The sequence below is a fragment of the Prosopis cineraria genome, unplaced genomic scaffold (genome assembly GCF_029017545.1).
Source record: "Prosopis cineraria cultivar Desert tree isolate PC_DT_omini unplaced genomic scaffold, ASM2901754v1 PC2, whole genome shotgun sequence".
In the NCBI taxonomy this organism is placed as follows: Eukaryota; Viridiplantae; Streptophyta; class Magnoliopsida; order Fabales; family Fabaceae; genus Prosopis; species Prosopis cineraria.
Window position 1 is genome coordinate 30,548,069 of NW_026555333.1, and position 20,096 is coordinate 30,568,164.

The following is a 20,096-nucleotide window of genomic DNA, read 5'->3' on the forward strand; positions in this document are numbered from 1 at the left end:
TATATTGTGTTTTAATGTTTTGAGTGAATAATTGGATGAAAAGAGGTGTTTTGGGCATAAATCAAACCTCAAGAGATTAGGTTTTGCTCTTCAATGATTTAAGTCTATTGATTTAATTATAATTTTTCCATTTGAACCCAATAAGATTTAAATTAAGGTTTGGTTTTCATTTTAAGGGCTAATGGTGAAAGTTGGTGATACTAAGTGAAGGTTTTTAATTAATTAAAAATTATATAAATTAGAAATTAGCCTAGTGATGGCTAATAAATGGTTTTGGTGGTTAAGTGATACTATATGAATAGTTGTTTTAATATATGGACCATTAGGATGGATTATGACTCATAGACCCAAGTTGTGTGGCATGAGTTATAGTCTTCATTAATGCTATTTGTCATGATAAGTGATGTGGATTGCTTATATGTTGTAGGAAATTGTTGGTGGAACTTATTGAGAAGTTAAGAAACAAGCCGAGTCATATTTTGTATAAGAGGAACTCTTTTGGTATCAAAGGATTGAGATAACAGGGGAATTTATATTTTTTATTACTTTGTTTTAGCTATTTTTGAATAAATATTACTAGCTATCATGCATTACATGTTTGAAAAGATTAAATGTGCTTTATAAGGGGTTATGGGGTACTACTTTGATTATAGTGCAAATATATTTTTTTAATTATTTAACAACAATGTTTTTATGAAAACAAGATTTGTTTACATATATTGTAATCATAAGGAATAGAAATTGTACTTAAGGAAGTGTAACTGAGTAAGGTACCTTAGATAGGCTAAGGAATCGTTTAAGGGAGATTTATAAATGTTATACTACCTTAGAATGTTGAAGTGGTCAATACTCGGGAAAGGTAGACACGAATAAAAGGCATTATCTCAGTGGGAGTTCACCAATGAGAAGGTGTGAACTTTTGATATTCTATGGCACACTGCCAGTACTCAATGTTGTCTTACATATTGTGGGCTCAATGCACTAAAGTGGTTAGTGTATTGAGTGTTCAACACCTCTCAATTGGGGAGGGAATCTGACATATGAAGTATGAGGTTGAGTGCCTAGGTGAAGGTAGCCCTCACATGGAAAGTAAGTCGGGCTGGCTCTGGGAGAGAGTTAGCTTTGACTGCTCAGGATTCACGTCAAACTGGCATAGGCAGTTTGGTAGATTAGATCATACTTTAGATTATGTTTTGTGCCTATGGAGATACAAGTAGGTATAAGGTTTACCTGCGAGTTAAAGAGTGCCATGGGACATTCTGTTGGTCATGAAAGGCCATACCGGCCTAGGTCATGCATTCATGCATTTTAAATGACTAAATTATACTATGTTGAATTTATTATTCATTTATTCGATTATGGCTTGCTTTGTAATAATTAATATAGATTTCTTTGTTATTAAGATTGTGGTTATCTCACCCCTTTCTTTTCAATATTTCCAAGTCCAAGCAAAGGAACCAGTGAAGGACGAGGAAAAGAGCAAAGCTAGGGGTTGTTTGTGAATTGTAAAGAACTGCAACCCTTTTTTTTTAGCAAATATATTGTAATGTATTTAGAATTAGGGTACCAATAGGATATGATTATGTATATGTGTGTGAGTATATGTGGATTGTATGACTTGTGTATGAATTTTTATTTGCTTGTAGACTTCTGGCTAGAAAACTTGGCTATAGTGTGTGGTTTTGATGGATTTATTTAGTAGACCAAGTTTCCACCACAAGCAAATATTTATTTTGGTATATATGTGATTTCACAAGAAAATGCAAAGTGGTTACATTGCAAATGGTGTGCTATGAGCAAACATATACCTTGGATAGAGAGAGTGGGTGCATGGGCCCCACAGAGATCTCCAAGTCAAGTGAAAATGTTTAGCATGTGTATTTATATGTGTATATGATATTTGGAATAGTTTTTGGCCACTTTTGTGTGATTTGTGCATTTTGAGGGTTTAGGGTCCATTTTGAGAAATGGCACTTAGGTGGTCAAATTTTGGTATAAAAGGTTTTTCTATCATTTAAATATTTTATCAAATGTTTTTAGTCCTATTTGACGTGTCCAAAATGTTCCCACAAGTTTGTGACCGTTAGGATGAGATTTGGACAATTTTGAAAATGGTTTTTATCAAAAAACTGCACTTTTGCATCTGGGTGTCCAAATCTTAATCTGACCGTTGGATTTCTCTAAAATTTGGGTCACAAGTAAAACCTTTTATAAGCTTCGTGTGGGCTTTGAAATCACATCGATCGAACACTGGACGGAGAAACGACACACTTCAGAATTTAGTCCAGATGAGCTGTCATAATAGCAAAAGTGCTGTCATGACAGCAATAATTGATAATGTTGTAACATGTATGAAATTTAATCTGTCTATTGGATCTTTCAAAAATTTGATATGCTAATAGTTATATTTAAAAGTGACATGTGGGCTTTAAAATCGCTCCGATCGGAGATCGAATGATGAAATGGTGCACCCCGAAAGTTAGTCCGGAGGTGTTGTCATGACAGCAAAAATGACTAATCTTTTAACATGTTTAATTTTTAATCTGACCGTTGGATCTTTTTGAAATTTGGTAAACTTATAGTATCCTTTGAATGTAACGTGCGAGCTTTAAAATCACTTCAATCGGAGGTCGGATGGCGGAACGGTGCCTCCCAGAAGTTGGCCCGGGAGGGCTGTTATGACAGCAATTTAATGCTATCATGACAGCATCTTTTTATTCCACTTTCGTCTAGCTTGCTTCCGTGCGTTATAGGTAGAACCTATAATTTTTTTAAGGTTTTAAATGTTTACTTTGCAATCATATATTTGCTTAGTGATTTAAATGGTTGTTTCTTAAGTTGGTTTTAGGATTAACTCCTTAACCACACTTAGTTTATTTGAATTGTGTGATTTTTGGATAACACTCGGGGCAGGTGTTACATAAGAGTTCTTCAATTTTAGATATTGCAAATCATTTAATCATGCAAGAATTGAATTATGACAAAGTTGCTTTACAATATCAATCTAAAAGGCTAATACAATTATTGACCAAAGAACAAAGAGACATCTTCCAAAGCATCATTGACTATGGAAGTATTGGTAAAACAATTTTGTGGAATGCTCTGATTTTCATTTTGCATTCTAAAGGGAAGATAGTTCTAGTCATTAGATCAAGTGCAATTGTAGCTACTTTGTTACCATCAGGGAGAACTGCACACTCAAAATTTGCCATCCCAATTGACATAAATAAAGATTCAATTTTGTAACATTAGCTAAAGTCCCCATTATCATACCTATTGCAGCAAACAAAATTAATCATTTTGGATGAAGCTCCAATGATACATTGCCACTGCATAGAAGCATTTGATCGCTCACTCAAAGATATCATGCATTGTGATATACCATTTGGGGGCAAGTCTATAGTCATAGAAGGTGATTTTAGTCAAATTCTTTCCATAATTCCTAAAGGTAGCAAGGCAGATATAGTCAATGCATCCATTAATTATTAATACTTGTCGAGTTATTGCAAGATATACAAGCTGACAAAGAACATGCGGCTAAACTCATCTTCATCCTCCTCTTATCATGAAAAAGTAGAGAAATTCTCACATTATGGCTACTAGAAGTGGGAGATGGCAAAGTTAGAGAATCAAATAATGGCATTGGAAATATTGAAATTCTCTTAGAGTTATTGATTACTTCATACAACAATCCTTTGGCTACAATTTTTTCATCTACATATCTAGATTTATTGGATAATTTATCCAACATGGCATACTTTAGTGACAGGGCTATCCTCGCACCAACTATTAAGTGTGTTAACTAGATAAATGATTTCATGCATGGAATCTTACTTGGGGAATCAGTAGAATATTTTAATTGCAACTCTGTTTACAAATCATCACAGAGTAATGACTCATTTGAGGATCTTTATATAACTAAGTTTCTCAACACGATTAATAGTTTTGATTTACCTTCGCATAAAGTTACACTAAAGATTGGTGCACCTATAATACTTTTTATGAACGTTGACCAAGCTTCAGGATTATGTAATGGTACAAGATTGCGGATCATAGAGTTTGGCAAATGTGTAATCAATGCAATGACACTAAATGGTTCTTGCCCAAATCAAAAGTTTCTCATATATTAGAATAGATATGAATCCTTCATAGAGTATATGGCTTTTTCACATGCAAAGAAGATAATTTCTAATTATTCTTTCTTTTGAAATGACAACGAACAAAAGTCAAGGCCAATCACCATACAACATTGGTCTTTATCTGCAAGGCCAGTTTTTATACATGGCCAACTATATGTTACAATTTCTAGAGTTAGAAGCATAGATGGGTTGAGAATATTAATTCATAACATTGATAAACAACCCCAAACAACCATTACTAATGTGGTCTTCCATGTGATCTTCCAAAACTCCAAGCTACAAGTGCATGATTTTTTTTTTTTGGTGAGATTTGTTTTTAAATTGCCTGTGTAGTAAAGAATGACATTCTTATTAAATATTTTTTGTCAAATATGATAGTTTTTTTAAGCAATACTTCATTTCTTTCCCGACCATGTGCCACATATTATGGTTATAATTATTTGAACTAAACTATCATTAATTAAATTTGCGTCTTTTGAATTGACCAAACCATGCAACACATGGGATTGTGGCTAGTTACAGAAAAAGATAAAAAAATTATAAATATAACCCTATAAAAAATTAATACTAATTAAGTTTTCTAAATTATAAATAAATATGAAAAAAAATAAAATGTTATTTCTTTTCCATATATAAGACCAAAAAAACCTTTTTAATCGGTTGCCATGTTAACAAAAATATTATGTTTGTTTTAATAATATCTTATTAAAATATCAACAGTTTAATATATATATATATATATATATACACTTAAATATTATTATTATTTGTAATTTGACACAATTTACAAGTTAACTTTTGAGATTTACAATTTCTCAAAAAAAAAAAAAAGATGCAATTTAACTAATATATCTATGATTGGAAAATAAATATGATTTTTTATAAATAATATAGTAGTTGAATTTTTAAAAAGGAATTCATCTATAAATTTCAGATACACTAGGTGAGCAATTAAAATATTATTTATAAATTTTGTAGGAATGTTTTATAAGTAATAATTACAATATTTAAACTATTAAACATTAAAAAATTAATATTTTAATAAGATATTATCAAAATAAACTTAGTTTTTTGGTATGAAAACATATTATTAAAAGATGTTTTTGGCATAAGATATTATTAAAATAAACATTATTTTTTAATTACTTGTGTTGGTGTGAATAATGGTGATTAGATAATTACCTAGTGATCAATATTGGATTTTAGTCGTTTATATGTAACACAAATAAACATTTGTCTCTTAGTTTTTTTTTTTTTTTGTGTAATTCAGAGAACTTAATTGATATAAATATTTTATATGATACTTATTTATAATTTTTTGGACTCTCAATATAATTTTTGAGGTTCTTTTATATAATTTTCTGATCAATTAATTGTCTTAACTTTTATTAATATTATAGGAGACATTGCCCCATTTTCAAAGTAAAAATGAATTTAAAATCCCAAACATTTCTAAACCTATAATTTAAGGACAATATTACCCTTTAATCTTTATATTAAACGAGACAATAAACTACTTGAATGTAATCATATTCAGTGATATATCAAGAAATTTTGCCTTATCAGTTTTTGTACTACTTTAATATCTTTTTGTGAGTTACTAATTAGATATTAAATATTTATAACCAAGAAATTTTAATATTTAACTCTTAATAAATAATATTACTGTGTTCAATACATCTCCCAAAATTTATTTAAGCCATTTCAATTTTGAAAAACTTTTGACAATAAAACTAACAAGTATTGTGAACAACATTTTATAAACAATGCAAGCATTTAAAAAAGAATATAATATTTTAATATAATTTAATATTTCAATTGGTTTATTAATTTCTTCTGCTGACAATTTTTTTTTTAAATTAATCCCTCTTTTCTAAGGCACACAAGATGTCTATAACTTGGGAGTAGGTTTGACAGTTTGAAATGAGGGGGTGAACATTAACCTTTCAATAATTTCATAATAACTATAAGGACTCCAGGACTTTGACATTTTAAAATCGTTTGATACTTCATTATAATTCCATTAGTCTTTCATGGATGTAATTGTCATTTTCTGTTTTTATCATGGACAACCAAAATTGCAAGTACACATGCAATAAGCACCCATATGACAAAGGGGGGAAAATCAAAGCAATGATATTTCAAGATCGAAAAAATCAGCATATAATTTTTATATATAAAAAGATATAACAAGTTATACTATCTATGAGAGATGAATAATATTAGCTTAATTCTTCGATTTCATGTAGTACAGAGGTCCAAACTAGTTATTGATAACTCAAATAAACAAAACATGTAATGTCTGTTTATTGATCTATAATATATATGCACATGCTATGCTAACGTATATAGATATAGATGGCATAATTTTACTATGAAGTCAACACCGAAATACTTGGGAAGAAAATTGAGGGACCAAAAACCCAGTTTGCGCAGCTGCCATTGGAACAATTAACCCCAAAAAATGAAATGGATTCCATGGAGAGAATGACAACTAAGAACCTTCTAAGAAGTTTAATGCCAGCTCAAGATTTCATAAAGATTGTAGTACTAAAATATGGGAGGTGGAATACTGAATTTGGGAATTTTAATTGTGAAGAGATCCTAACGTAACGTTAAAATTCTTAAAAGGTCTTTTATTTGTCATTCTCCCGATTGTGTGTACAGTGAGGGAGGTCTTTTTTGACCCAGGTTTTAGGCATGATGCAGCTTCTCTCACCCCTTTGGCGTAAAATCTTGTGTCAACTTTAGATATGAAGGGGCTTGGCATGAGAATTCACTTGTCAATTATACGGCATGCGAAGAAAGCAAATCAAACACTAAGCTTGGGATGGAAATCAGAGTTAATAAATAAAGAGGTAATTTCATCCAAACAAGCCATTCGGATCCTCTCAGGAGTTGCTGGATTATCAAGAGGAAACCAATCATTATACCCAATTTCAGCTCTTGCAGCTCTAATGGCATCCTTGATGGCGAAGAATACGCTTGATGCTAGGAAAAAAGGAGGCTCGCCAACAGCTTTAGACGAATGGATGGCTTTGACATTTGGATGACCCTATCAGTTAACACGCACAGAAAAAAAAAATGAAGTTATCATTCAACCAGAATTAAAAATTAGTTTCTTAAGACAAACTTCAAAATACAACAGGTTATGCTTCAAGGAAAGCATGATAAAATGCATGAGCTAGTATTTCAATGCCACACCAACATATCCCCATGTTAATCTCAGGAACATCCAAGAGATGCTGATGGCTACCTAAGTGGAATGGAGAACCTTGCCCCAAAACATAGCTCTAGAAATGGGAGACCCAACTTTTCAAAATACCCACTCAGCATCCAATGCTACTCAATGTGGGCCTCAGTATCCCATATTATTAAGTCTCCATCAGTTGGCACCCAGTAAAAAGCCATGGGGACAGCAGTTGCACTCCATGACACTTAAATAGGCATATTACTAGTTAGAATCCTCTGTAAGTAGCCCTCTTTGAAATTGTTGACAATATGACTTTGATATCAATTGGTGAGTACCTAAGTGGGGAACCCTATTACAAAATCTAACTATTGAGGTGGGAAAAACAATCCACTTAAATATCTCATTGAACATCCCATACTATTTAATGTGAGACTTAGTATTCCATACTACCAAATCACCATCAAATGCAGTTACAGAAATAAAGTTTGATAGAAATCTAAAGCAAACCATATGTTTAACGAGAGAAGTGTGCATATGTTATTCTTCATCATCCATAATCACTAAACCATAATGCCCTAGGTGAAGACCTGCAGTAATCTACCCGTTCCTTCTCATGGAAAAAAACATCAATAACAACTAGCTGTTGTACTAATGGGAAAATGTAGAGTTTAAGCCCCTGACACCATAGGGGCACCAAGCAATGTAACGCAATTGAATCACTTCCATATGCATCACCCACTCCCCTTCTCCACTTAACCCCGAAAGAAAAGAGAATTGAAGTTGTTCTGGAACATACCTTAAGAAGTGAGACATTAAATTTCAAGGGAACATCATTTACGGAAGGAATTTTATATGTTCCAGGCCCACATGTGCAAAGGTACCCGGGGGGAATCCATTTATGGGCTCTATCTCCCCATTTAAGTTCTTCTAGGGCTACCCAACCCAAACCTTGAACAAAAGCTCCTTCAATCTGTTGAAAGGAATGACATGAACCTGAGTATATATTGCATAAATAAATAAAATGAAAATTCAAGAAAATGCAAAATAAAAATCAAATGAAGGGTCAGAATTCTGACTGAAGATTCAGCCATAAGCCATATTTTTCTTCTGTTCCAAGGATCTTCCCCTCTCTTTCGTAATTCCCTTCCTCTTAAATTTCTTTATCTATCCTGAGAATAAAAATAAAAAGAAATAAAAAGAAAATTACCTGTCCAACATCTATGGCGGGGTTCAAAGAGTACCCTAGATCCAAAATTACATTTGCTTCCCTTGTATGAAAATCTCCAGTCAAGGTATCAATTTCCACCTCAGCAAATGCAGCTCCATAAGTGAAGTACCTAAATGGACTTCCTTTACCAATTTTCCAGTCAAATCCAATATCAGGTGTAATATAAAATCCATGGGCAGAAAGGTCTATTCGCTCTACATAGCATGCACTAGCCAGCTGAAAAAGATAAATGCAGGACAAAATACCATTAACAGATAATTTCCAAGCAAAAGGTAGATAGAAATAGTGGAGAAAATCATAGGAGCTGCTTTCTACTGATTGTTCAAGGCCTATACAGCATATAATCTTTAGAAGGACTCGAATATGATACAGGCTTTTCCTAAAGTAACCTCAGTTATTCATACGAACGTATTTAGGAATTAGGATCTTTGTATATCTTTTTCTTCTGCTTTACTCACAAATTTTAACCAAGTCCCAAACCACTAATAATGAAAAAGAAGAAAGAAAAAGAGCACTGATGAATGAAATCCATTAGAACAATTATATTTCAGCACAGGTTGTCTCCAGATGCCAACTCTTCACAGCAAGCAACAGAGACCAGCATATTTACCTGGCTCTTCCCAAGGTTCTTTATTCAGCACAACACCTCAATGAATGCAATACAGAAACACAGCTATCATAATACATAAGTGAGCCATTCTTTGGTCAGTCCCTTTATTCTGAGTGGGTACTTGCTTTAGGTGAGAAAAAAAACTGTAAGTGCAGTACCTCAGCAAAAGAATTAAAAGTTTGTCGTGAAGCAATAGGCTCCATGCGTGCCTTTATTTTCTCACATGCATCCAAAACCGCTGCTCCATACATATCAGAACTTGCAGAAGCTGCTGTTGGTGTCGCATTAGGTACCTAATATTGTAGTAAACATGAGCAAGCCATATCTATATAGCATCAAAAACAACTATCTGTAGATAAATCTACGACAGAAAACTTAAGGAAAGGGATAAACCAAAGGAACAGTAAAGGATGTGTGGGGTTTTGATGTTTAAATATTTTGCAATAAAACATGATACGGAAAGCAACATGCTCTCAGCCATATGTGCTGGGGCTGTTGTTGTTCATTTCTAATTTGATTTTGTAGTTAGTTTTCTAGAGTGCTGACAGCGTTCAGTTTATGCTGAATATTTATATCATCAAACCAGATAGCATTATCCTTATCAATTCTAATTTCATTCTTTCCAGTAATCCATGCAGCTTTCTTGAATAGTTCAACCACCTCAGCCCACATCTATGAATCATTATGACTTAGCAGCAAAAGGGAAAGAGGAAAACATAGAAGAGAAATAAAGTCAAGTCCTTACTTAACTCAAATGTTCTGAGAAATTTAGAAACAAGATATCATAAATCCAAATAAGAGGGTAGATACTTTACCTTATCAGTGCTTGTATCTGATATAAAGACAGAACTAAGGGGGATGCCGAAAGCTGAGGCAGCAATCTGAGCAACTTTTGTATGCAAGCCTTGCCCCATTTCTACTCCCCCATGGGTAACTAAAACAGTTCCATCAGTATAGACATGAACGAGAGCGCCTGCCTGAAGTTATTAAGAAGATATCAAATTCATCAATTTTTGATCCCCCAAACAAATAACAAAATGACTGATGAACACTCTTTAAAGACAATATCTTAAAAAGAAAGAAAGAAAGAAAAAGGAAGGATTCTATACAAAAAGCATCATAAAAATACGCTCAAACTAAATCACTTATCAAGTAATGTAAGTCATTACCCTATCACTCAAAAGAACATTTAATGAAGACGTAAAAATTATAAGCTACAGTATGTTGTATATTGGATAATGATATGAAAAGATTGAAATACAGTACGTAGGACTATACCCTATTAATTTCCTTGAAGCTTCAGAGACCAAGTGCAATGTGAGTGATTGAAAGAAATAATAAACTTGAATCTTCCGCTAGATGATGAGTTCATAAGAAATATAAAAGGTAGGATATATTACTTTCAGCTCAAAGCATGGGGAAGAAGTTATGGAAATATTTGTTGACGTCGAGAAAGCTGATGGCTGTTAATAGTCCAGAAACATGAAAATATAAAGATGAACCTGGAAGAATAATATATGAAGAGAATCAAAGAAATGATATGTTCTGTGATTTCTTAATTCCTTAGAATGGAGGTAGCTGTATGCTGCTAGTGGATCCCATGAATTAAGCTCGCAAAACCAGCACAAATAAAAGCTACATAAACTAAAAAATTAATGCTAGCAAAAACAGTTAACGGTTTTCATTTTCTAAAAAAATAAACCACACCGTTCACATAAAACATGCACATAATTAGGTCATGAATGAGGAGATTATAGTCAAATTTCAACAATAGCAAGAAGCCTTTATCCCACTAGGTGGGGTCAGCTACATGAAGTACAAGATGCCATTGTGCTCTATCATTTACCAAGTTTTTAAAAATATTATTAATTAAAAGATCGCGTTCAATAATTTTCAAAAGTGTTCTCTAAGGCCTTCCTCTACCCCTCTCAACAGAGTTCAAAGTTTTATGTTCCACTCTTCTCACTGGTGCCTCCCGCAATCTTTTTTGTACATGCCCAAACCATCTTAAACGATTTTCTACCATTTTTTTCTCAATAGGTGCTATCCTCACTTTTTTGCGTACGTGCTCATTCCAACTTTTATCTTTACGTATATGTCCGTACATCCATCGTAACATTCTCATCTCTGCTACTTCAACTTTATACTCTTACTATCCCATTAGAGCCCAACATTCACTATTATATAACATAGCCAGTTTGATAGTAGTACGGTAAAACTTTCCTTTAAGTTTATTAGACACCTTACGGTAGCAAATAACTCATTTAACTTTTCTCCAATTAAACCACCCAACTTGAATCCTACATGAAATATCTCCACTGATTTCGCATCATTTTAAATAATGGCTCCCAAATATCTAAATTTTTTCACTTGAGGTATAATTTGATCTCCCAATTTTACTTCCAAATTACCGTCGACTAGTCTCTTACCAAATTTACAAATATAAATATTCTGTCTTACTCCTACTCAAACAGAAACCTTTCGACTCCAATATCCTCCTTCAAAACTCAAGTTTACAATTAATCTCTTTTCTTGTCTCTACTATAAGAATTATATCATCCGTGAATACATTTGAGAATTTTTCCTCGAATATGTTCCATCAAAACATTTAGGATCAAGTTAAACAGATAAGAACTCAAAGATAATCCCTGATGTAGTCCAATCTTTATAGAAAAGTCCTTTGTTTGACCACTAGACATTCTTATACTAGTTTTTACCTTCTCATACATATCTTGTATAACTTTAATATAAGCAATCCGTACTCCCTTCTTTTTCAAGGCTTTTCAAAGTACTTCTCTTGGTATACAGTCATAAGTTTTTTCCAAATCAATAAAAACCATGTGTAAATCTTTATCTTTACATCGATTTACCTAGCAAAACCAAACTGATTCTCAGAAATACTTATCTCCAATCTCAACCTATGCTCAATTACTTTCTCTCACAATTTCATTGTGGCGCTCATGAGTTTAATCCCTCTATAGTTACTACAATTCTGAATATCCCCTTTATTTTTATAAATAGGAATTAATATACTTCTTCTCCAGTCGTCAGGCATTTTCTCGGATCATAAAATCACATTAAATAACTTAGTTAATCATCTCTCCCCTCCTTCACCTAAACATTTTCACACGTCAATAGATATACAATCAGGTCTATTGACTCTACCATCTATCATTTTCTTAAGAGCTTCCTTTATCTTCTTATCATGTATTATTTAATAGAATGACAAATTTTGTTCTCCTTCACGAGTTACTAAATCCTCTAAGTTATTAGATGAACCCTCTCCATCATTGAAAAGTTTGAAATAGTAAGTCTCCCATTTGTTTCTAATTTCATCATCTGTAACTAAAATTCTTCTCTCTTCATCCTTTATACACCTTACCTGTTCTAGATCTCTTGATTTTCTTTCCCTACTCTTAGCAATTTTATAAATGTTTCATTCTCCTTCCTTTGTCTCAAGGCTCTTATAAAATTTTTCAAAAGCTTTAGAACAAACTTCACTCACAACTCTCTTAATTTCCTTCTTAGCCATACAATACCTTTTTCAATTTTTCTCATTGTTACACAAATGCATGGCTTTAAAACAGTTTTTTTTATGTTTGATTTTGTCTTGTACACTATTATTCCACCACTAAGACTTCTTATCTTTTGGACCAAAACCTTTTAATTCTCCCAAAACTACTTTTGCAACCTCCCTTATCTTTTTAGCCATATCCTCCCACAAGATGTTAGCACTTTCCTGAGATTCCCAAATTCCTCTATCCAAAAGATTCCGCTTAAAAATATCTTGTTTTTCACCTTTTAATTGCTACCACTTAATTCTTAGTGCTACTATTTGTCGACGTTTTTGAGTTTTACTCATATAATACACACATCAAGGACAAGGACCCTATGTTGTGTCATTACAGCATCCCTGAAAATCACCTTTCAATTTTTATAGAGTCTTCTATCCATGTTCCTAACCAAAAGAAAATCAATCTGTGACCTTGAGGCTCCACTTTTGTAAATGATGAGATGCTCATCTCTCTTCTTGAAACAAGTGTTGGCAATTTTAAAATCATATGCCAATGAAAAATCAAGAAGAGTCTATCCTTCATTATTTAGCTCTTCAAAACCAAAACCACCATGCACCCTCGCATACTGACCAGCCTCCCTCCTAACATGCTCATTAAAGTCTCCTCCAATAAAAATCTTTTCACTCTGTGGTATACGCTGAATCAACCTCTCCAAGTCCTCCCCAAATAATTCCATAAGACTAGCCTCTGTCCCGACTTGAGGCACATAAGCGCTAACAATATTAACAGTCTCACGTCCAACTTTTATTTTTAAGGAAATAATTCTGTCTCTAATTCTGCTAACTTCTATAATGTTTTTCTTTCACTGCTTATCAATAATGATGCCTACTCCACTGCGTGTGCTTACTTTTCTTGTATACCAAAGTTTGAAACCTTAAATGGACTTAGCTTCTTCTCCATGTCAAATTTCAACAACATGATTATAAAATAGCTCAAGACCCATCTCTAGCAGTGGCTACTCAGTCCTTGCTAGATAAATTGTAACTACAACATGTGGTTGACCATATATTTAATGTAAATATTATTTATTAATAAAGGGGATACTGTGGGGAGTAAAAATAGGAATTTTGTAGATATCCTATTCCCGAATATCCTCTCCTGATTCCACCTCCTGATTTCTTGGAGATTTGATCATCTTCTCACATGTATAAATCAGTGTACATACTCTGGGATTCAATAAGAAGAGTTTTTCGGTCTATTTGCTATATGGTATCAGAGCAACTAGCAGATATCGACGCCAAAAACTCTGAGACAGAAAGCACCGAAGACGAGACACAAGAGTTGCACCCGATTCACACTTCTCCAATGTCGAAGAGTGATGGGTCCTCGCAAATCGATCCAGATAAGGCCGGTAGTCCCCTCGGGTCGATCACTGGTCATGACGGATCATCGGTGCTCGTGGTTACCATGAAACTCAATGGCTCGAATTATCGGGTATGGGCACAGGCTATGCGACTTGCGATTGGAGGCCGAGGGAAGATGGGTTACCTCGATGGCTCATCAAAAATTCCAGAAGAGTCCAGAACGCAGGAGCTACAGCGATGGCATACCGAAAATTCATTGGTATCATCGTGGCTGATCAATGCCATGATTCCGGAAATTCAACAGAGCTTCATATTTCTTCCATCAGCTCATGAAATCTGGAAAGCTGTGCGAGATTCATACTCTGATGGGAAGGATTTGGCGCGAATATATGAGCTTAAAACAAAAGCATGGTCACTGCAGCAGGGAGAACGTGATGTCACGGCTTTCTGGCTGGAGCTGAATACCATCTGGCAGGAATTAGACTTGATGACAGAAATGGAATGGTCTAGCAGTAATGATGCAATCCGTTATAAGGAGCAAGTCGAGAATGAACGGGTGTTTCAGTTTCTTGCAGGACTGAATCAATCTCTAGATGATGTACGGGGGCGCGTTCTGAGCCGTATGCCACTTCCATCCACTAGAGAAGTATTCTCAGAGGTACGTCGAGAGGCTTCAAGACGCAAGGTAATGACTCCTGGAGCTATTTCTGCACCAACTTCTTCCTTGGACACTGCTGCACTTGTGAGCAAGGGCAGTGATTCAAATCATAAGAACCAAAAAGGGAAGGTCACTTGTGAACATTGCAAGAAGATTGGGCATACCCGTGACACTTGTTGGGATATACATGGTAAGCCAGCCGATTGGAAGCCGAAAAAGGGCAAGCAACGAAGTTATCAAACTTCTCATGATGTACCGCCAGATAAACCAGACTCAATACCTGAAATTGATAAGGAGCAACTAGGTAAGCTACTTGAGATGCTTAGTGTGTTGCAGAAGAATGAGAAAAACCAGAAACTGAATCCTACTGCATCTGTGGCTCACAAAGGTAAATGTGCCTTACTTACTTCTAATAGTAACCCCAAATGGATTGTTGATACTGGGGCAACTGATCATATGACCTCAGATGTTAAACTATTCAATACCTATATTCCTAGCGCTGGGAATGAAACAGTAAGTACAGCTAATGGATCTTCCTCGTCAATAGCAGGAACAGGAAGTGTGGTTATTTCTAAAGTCATGAGACTGAATCATGTTTTACATGTACCTTACTTGGCTTGTAACTTATTGTCTATAAGTAAGTTGACTAAAGAGGCAAATTGCTGGGCTCATTTCTGTTCTACTCATTGTATTTTTCAGGACCTCTTATCGGGGAAGATGATTGGCAGTGCTAAGGAGCATAACGGTCTCTACTATCTCGATGAATCAACCGTGAGTAGTCTTTGGTCTCGAATCCAGTGTCACATTGCAAATAAAGACTTTAATGATCTTATGTTATGGCATAGGAGAATGGGTCATCCAAATTTTCAATACTTATGTCGTTTGTTTCCTGAATTTCAAGTTAATAAAATTTCTTCATTTCACTGTGCTGAGTGTGAACTTGCTAAACATCACAGATCTGTGTTCAAACCTGTTGAATATAAATCTACCCGTCCTTTTTCCATTATTCATAGTGACTTATGGGGTCCTACTCGTATTGCTAATCGTACAAATACTAAATGGTTCATTACATTTATTGATGACCATACTAGAATGTGTTGGGTCTACCTATTACAAGATAAATCTGCTGTGCCCTCTGTCTTTTCTCAATTTTATACAATGGTAAAAAACCAGTTTGACACCACAATCCAAGTCCTCCATACTGACAATGGCACTGAATACTTTAATAAAACCATGGATATGTTCCTCACAGAACATGGAATTGTCCATAAAAGTACCTGTCCTAACACTCCCCAACAAAATGGTATTGCGGAACGGAAAAACAAACACCTCTTAGAAGTTGCACGTGCCTTGCTCTTCACTTATAACGTTCCCAAATATTTTTGGGGAGATGCAATTCTTACCGCTACATATTTAATCAACCGCATGCCAAGTCGTGTCCTCTCATTTACCACACCTCTTGAGAAATTAAAAGAATCTCACTCCATTACTCATCTTGACACCAACCTACCACTTAAAATTTTTGGTTGTTCCACTTATGTTCACTCCCATCACTCCCAAAAGCTGGACCCTAAAGCCATCAAATGTATCTTTCTTGGTTATTCCTCTACACAAAAAGGGTATAAATGCTTTGATCCTCATACCAAGAAACTTTACATAAGCCGAGACGTTAGCTTTGTTGAGCATGAGTCCTTTTACCCAAACACTTCAAGTCAGGGGGAGAGGGGGAGTGACTTTCAGTTTTTGGAAAGTGAAAGTGAGAGGCAAAGGGGTAAAGAAATCACCACCATTCATGATTCTGATCCCTTCATTCTTGCACCAACAAACTCTCAAATAGAGTCTGAACTCTTGAACCCACCGTCCACCGAATTCAGGGTCCAATCTCCTAGGCCAGAAATTGAAGTAAAAAGTCTTTCAGATTGCACTGAAATTGCTGGAAATGCACTGGAAAAGACACCCATAGTCTACTCTAAGAAGAAATGGCGAGAAAGGGAGACTGTTATACCTGAAGCACAACCAGAATTCGAACCACAAGAGGCTCCTGAAGCTGGGAAAGCGGAGACAGACTTACCGATAGCCCTCAGAAAACAACCCAGAACTTGTACACAGCACCCCATCCAAAGGTTTGTGAGCTATCAGACTCTATCCTCACAATTCCGCACTTTTGTAACTAACCTTGATAAAGTGAAGATTCCCAATGATGTATATGAGGCCCTTAGCATACCAGATTGGAAGAATGCTGTGATAGAGGAGATGAATGCTTTAACAAAAAATGGCACATGGGAAGTTGTAGAGCTACCAAAAGGGAAGAGAGTTGTGGGCTGCAAGTGGGTGTTCACCCCAAAATATGATGCTGCTGGTAAGTTGGACAGATTAAAGGCACGGTTAGTGGCAAAAGGGTTCACCCAAACATATGGCTTGGACTACAAAGAAACTTTTGCCCCTGTAGCCAAGCTTAATACTATCAGAATCCTAATCTCTGTGGCTGTAAATCTGGATTGGCCTCTCCAGCAACTAGATATTAAAAACGCCTTCCTAAATGGTGGCCTTAAGGAAGAAGTCTTCATGACACTACCTCCAGGTTTTGAGGCGGGAAAGAACAATCAAGTGTGTAAGCTTAAGAAATCCTTGTATGGCCTAAAACAATCACCGCGGGCTTGGTTTGACAGATTCTCGGAAGTCTTGAAGAATGAAGGGTATAAGCAGGGATTGTCTGATCACACAATGTTTGTAAAAATGGAAGGTGGTAAGAGATGTATTCTCATTGTATATGTTGATGATATAATTGTCACAGGTGACTGTGAGGAAGAGGTAGATAGAGTAAAGAAGGCTCTTGGAAAGGAATTTGAAGTGAAGGATCTTGGTAACTTGAAATACTTTCTGGGCATGGAGGTTGCAAGATCACAAAAAGGGATTTATATGTCTCAAAGAAAATATGTTCTCGACTTGCTTACTGAAACAGGAATGTTGGGATGTAAACCTGTAGAGACCCCTATTGTTGTGAAGAAGAAGGGGAAGAAATTAATAAAAGATATGGAAAATCAAGAAGATGAAGTTGAACCTGAGGAAAATGATTGTGAAGAGGAAGGAGAGAAGAATGAGCCCGTGGAAAAAGAAAGATACCAGAAGCTAGTTGGGAAACTGATTTATCTCTCTCATACTCGACCAGACATAGCTTTTGCAGTAAGTGTGGCAAGCCAGTATATGTGTGACCCTAGAGAAAGGCATATGGAAGCTGTATACAGAATCCTAAGGTACTTGAAGGGGACACCAGGTAAAGGATTATTGTTCAAGAAGCAAAGTCTACGATCAATAGAAATCTACACAGATGCAGATTGGGGAGGAACATACAAGGATAAGAGATCAACGTCAGGCTATTGCTCATATGTATGGGGAAACCTAGTTTCATGGAAGAGTCAAAAGCAAAGAGTGGTCTCAAGGAGTAGTGCAGAATCAGAACTAAGGGCGTTGGCCCAAGGTATATCAGAGGTACTATGGGTAAGGCGAGTACTAGATGAGATATACGTCAAAACTGATCTTCCACTGAAGTTGTACTGTGACAACAAAGCTGCCATAAGTATGGCGCTAAATCCAGTTCAACACGAAAGATCCAAACATGTGGAGATTGATAGACATTTTATAAGGGAAAAGGTTGAAGAAGGAATTGTGTGCCTTGTCTACATACCAACAAAGCTTCAAGCTGCTGACGTACTCACCAAAGGATTACACAAGCCAGCATTTGATAGTTGTATAAGCAAATTGGACATGATTAGCATCTATGATCCAACTTGAGGGGGAGTGTGGTTGACCGTATATTTAATGTAAATATTATTTATTAATAAAGGGGATACTGTGGGGAGTAAAAATAGGAATTTTGTAGATATCCTATTCCCGAATATCCTCTCCTGATTCCATCTCCTGATTTCTTGGAGATTTGATCATCTTCTCACATGTATAAATCAGTGTACATACTCTGGGATTCAATAAGAAGAGTTTTTCGGTCTATTTGCTACACAACACAACAGAAAAACTTGCAGACAATCTTTCTTTCTCTTGGGTTTTCATTGTTTTCTTTGTTTTTAGATGATATCGAAACCCTAGACTTGCTTTAAGATCAAGTACATAAGCATATTGCCGTTCCATTACAGCAAAGCACCTACTTTTTCCCTCCAATCCCCCCACCCCCCCAAGTGTGCAGGATGTACAAAAAAATAAAAATAAAAATAAAAATCAATATATGTTAGACCTCAGATATTACCTGGTTCATAAACTTTGTTGTAAAGGATATGCCAAACTTGGTTGGAACCATTGCAATGCCACGCTTTTTCCACCGGTTATGACCATTGAATAGGTCAACTTCTTCACGTAACTTCGCAAAGTTACAGGATAACTTGAGTTCATTCCATAGCTGGACTAATGTACAGTGTTGAAGCAGCTGGCCATAATGCAACACAGATCCCTCACCTTGAAAATTTATTTCCTGAAAAGAAACTTGGGTTAGGAAAATTTACAGGGAAATCCTACGAAACTATTAGTGATGATACTAAAAATAATTCACAGGTACAACACAATAAAGAATAAATACCACAGTTCTATATCTTACTCTTATCACTTCTGGGCTCTTCTTGACTTCCATAGCAATTCTTTGAATCCAATTTTCAGCAATAAGCATGCCTTGAGGACCACCAAATCCACGGAAAGCAGTGTGACTAGGGAAATTAGTGAAGCAAACCCTTCCAACTATTCTCATGTTTGGTATTTCATACACATTATCTGAATGAAACATAGCCCGTTCAAGAACCGGAAGAGACAGATCCAACGAATTTCCACCATTGTTATAGATCTCCAGATCTAGTGCAAGCACCTTCCCCTCATTCGTAAATCCAACCTGAATCAAATAATTTTGAACCACATTATAAATGAAGCAAAAAAAAAGGTGTTATTCAAATGTAAACAACACAGGTTAAAAAAATAAAAATAAAAGTAAAAACTGTAAACAACAAGATAGAATAATAGAAACACTAATCAAAGGGGTGCAAGAAGCAAGGTATAGTTTATCTTTTGTTCTTTGTCCAATATTGATTTGTTTTAGCTTTATTCCCCAAATCTTTTACTTTCAATCATTTCATGAAGAAACCAGGGCATAGTTCATCTTCCACCCTCTGTTTGGTGCAATATTTGCTTAGATAGGAGAGAAAGAAAGAACGATCTCTCTTTCCTTATTTAGTTCCATGAAGGATACAAAATGAAACTCAACTCACCTTAATAAAATGTAAAATTACTTTTGTATCCTCAATCTTACTGAACATTTTTACTGAGAAAATACTATATTGATATAGATATGCATTTTATTTATCTTATTTTTTATGCTTATTTTTATAATTAAATT

General features: G+C 35.1%; 1 protein-coding gene across 7 annotated transcripts in view; it reads right to left on the reverse strand.

Moving 5' to 3' along the window:
* Positions 1–6,343: 6,343 nt before the first annotated feature.
* The window catches only part of LOC129302376 (xanthine dehydrogenase 1-like), a 29,644-nt gene continuing 15,891 nt past the window's right edge, over positions 6,344–20,096 (reverse strand). For 5 of the 7 annotated variants that reach the window (XM_054941207.1, XM_054941209.1, XM_054941204.1 and 2 more), the window contains 8 exons: positions 19,311–19,595; positions 18,966–19,187; positions 10,571–10,633; positions 9,986–10,147; positions 9,329–9,463; positions 8,540–8,776; positions 8,129–8,302; positions 6,344–7,194 (listed from right to left, as the gene is read on the reverse strand). In XM_054941207.1, the coding sequence (XP_054797182.1) occupies positions 6,952–7,194; positions 8,129–8,302; positions 8,540–8,776; positions 9,329–9,463; positions 9,986–10,147; positions 10,571–10,633; positions 18,966–19,187; positions 19,311–19,595 (1,521 nt within the window). In that variant the 3' untranslated portion in view covers positions 6,344–6,951. Of the gene's footprint in view, positions 7,195–8,128; positions 8,303–8,539; positions 8,777–9,328; positions 9,464–9,985; positions 10,148–10,570; positions 10,634–14,586; positions 14,784–14,871; positions 14,988–18,965; positions 19,188–19,310; positions 19,596–20,096 lie in introns of those variants that run through there. The other 2 variants (XM_054941208.1, XM_054941210.1) reach the window with 2 other exon arrangements.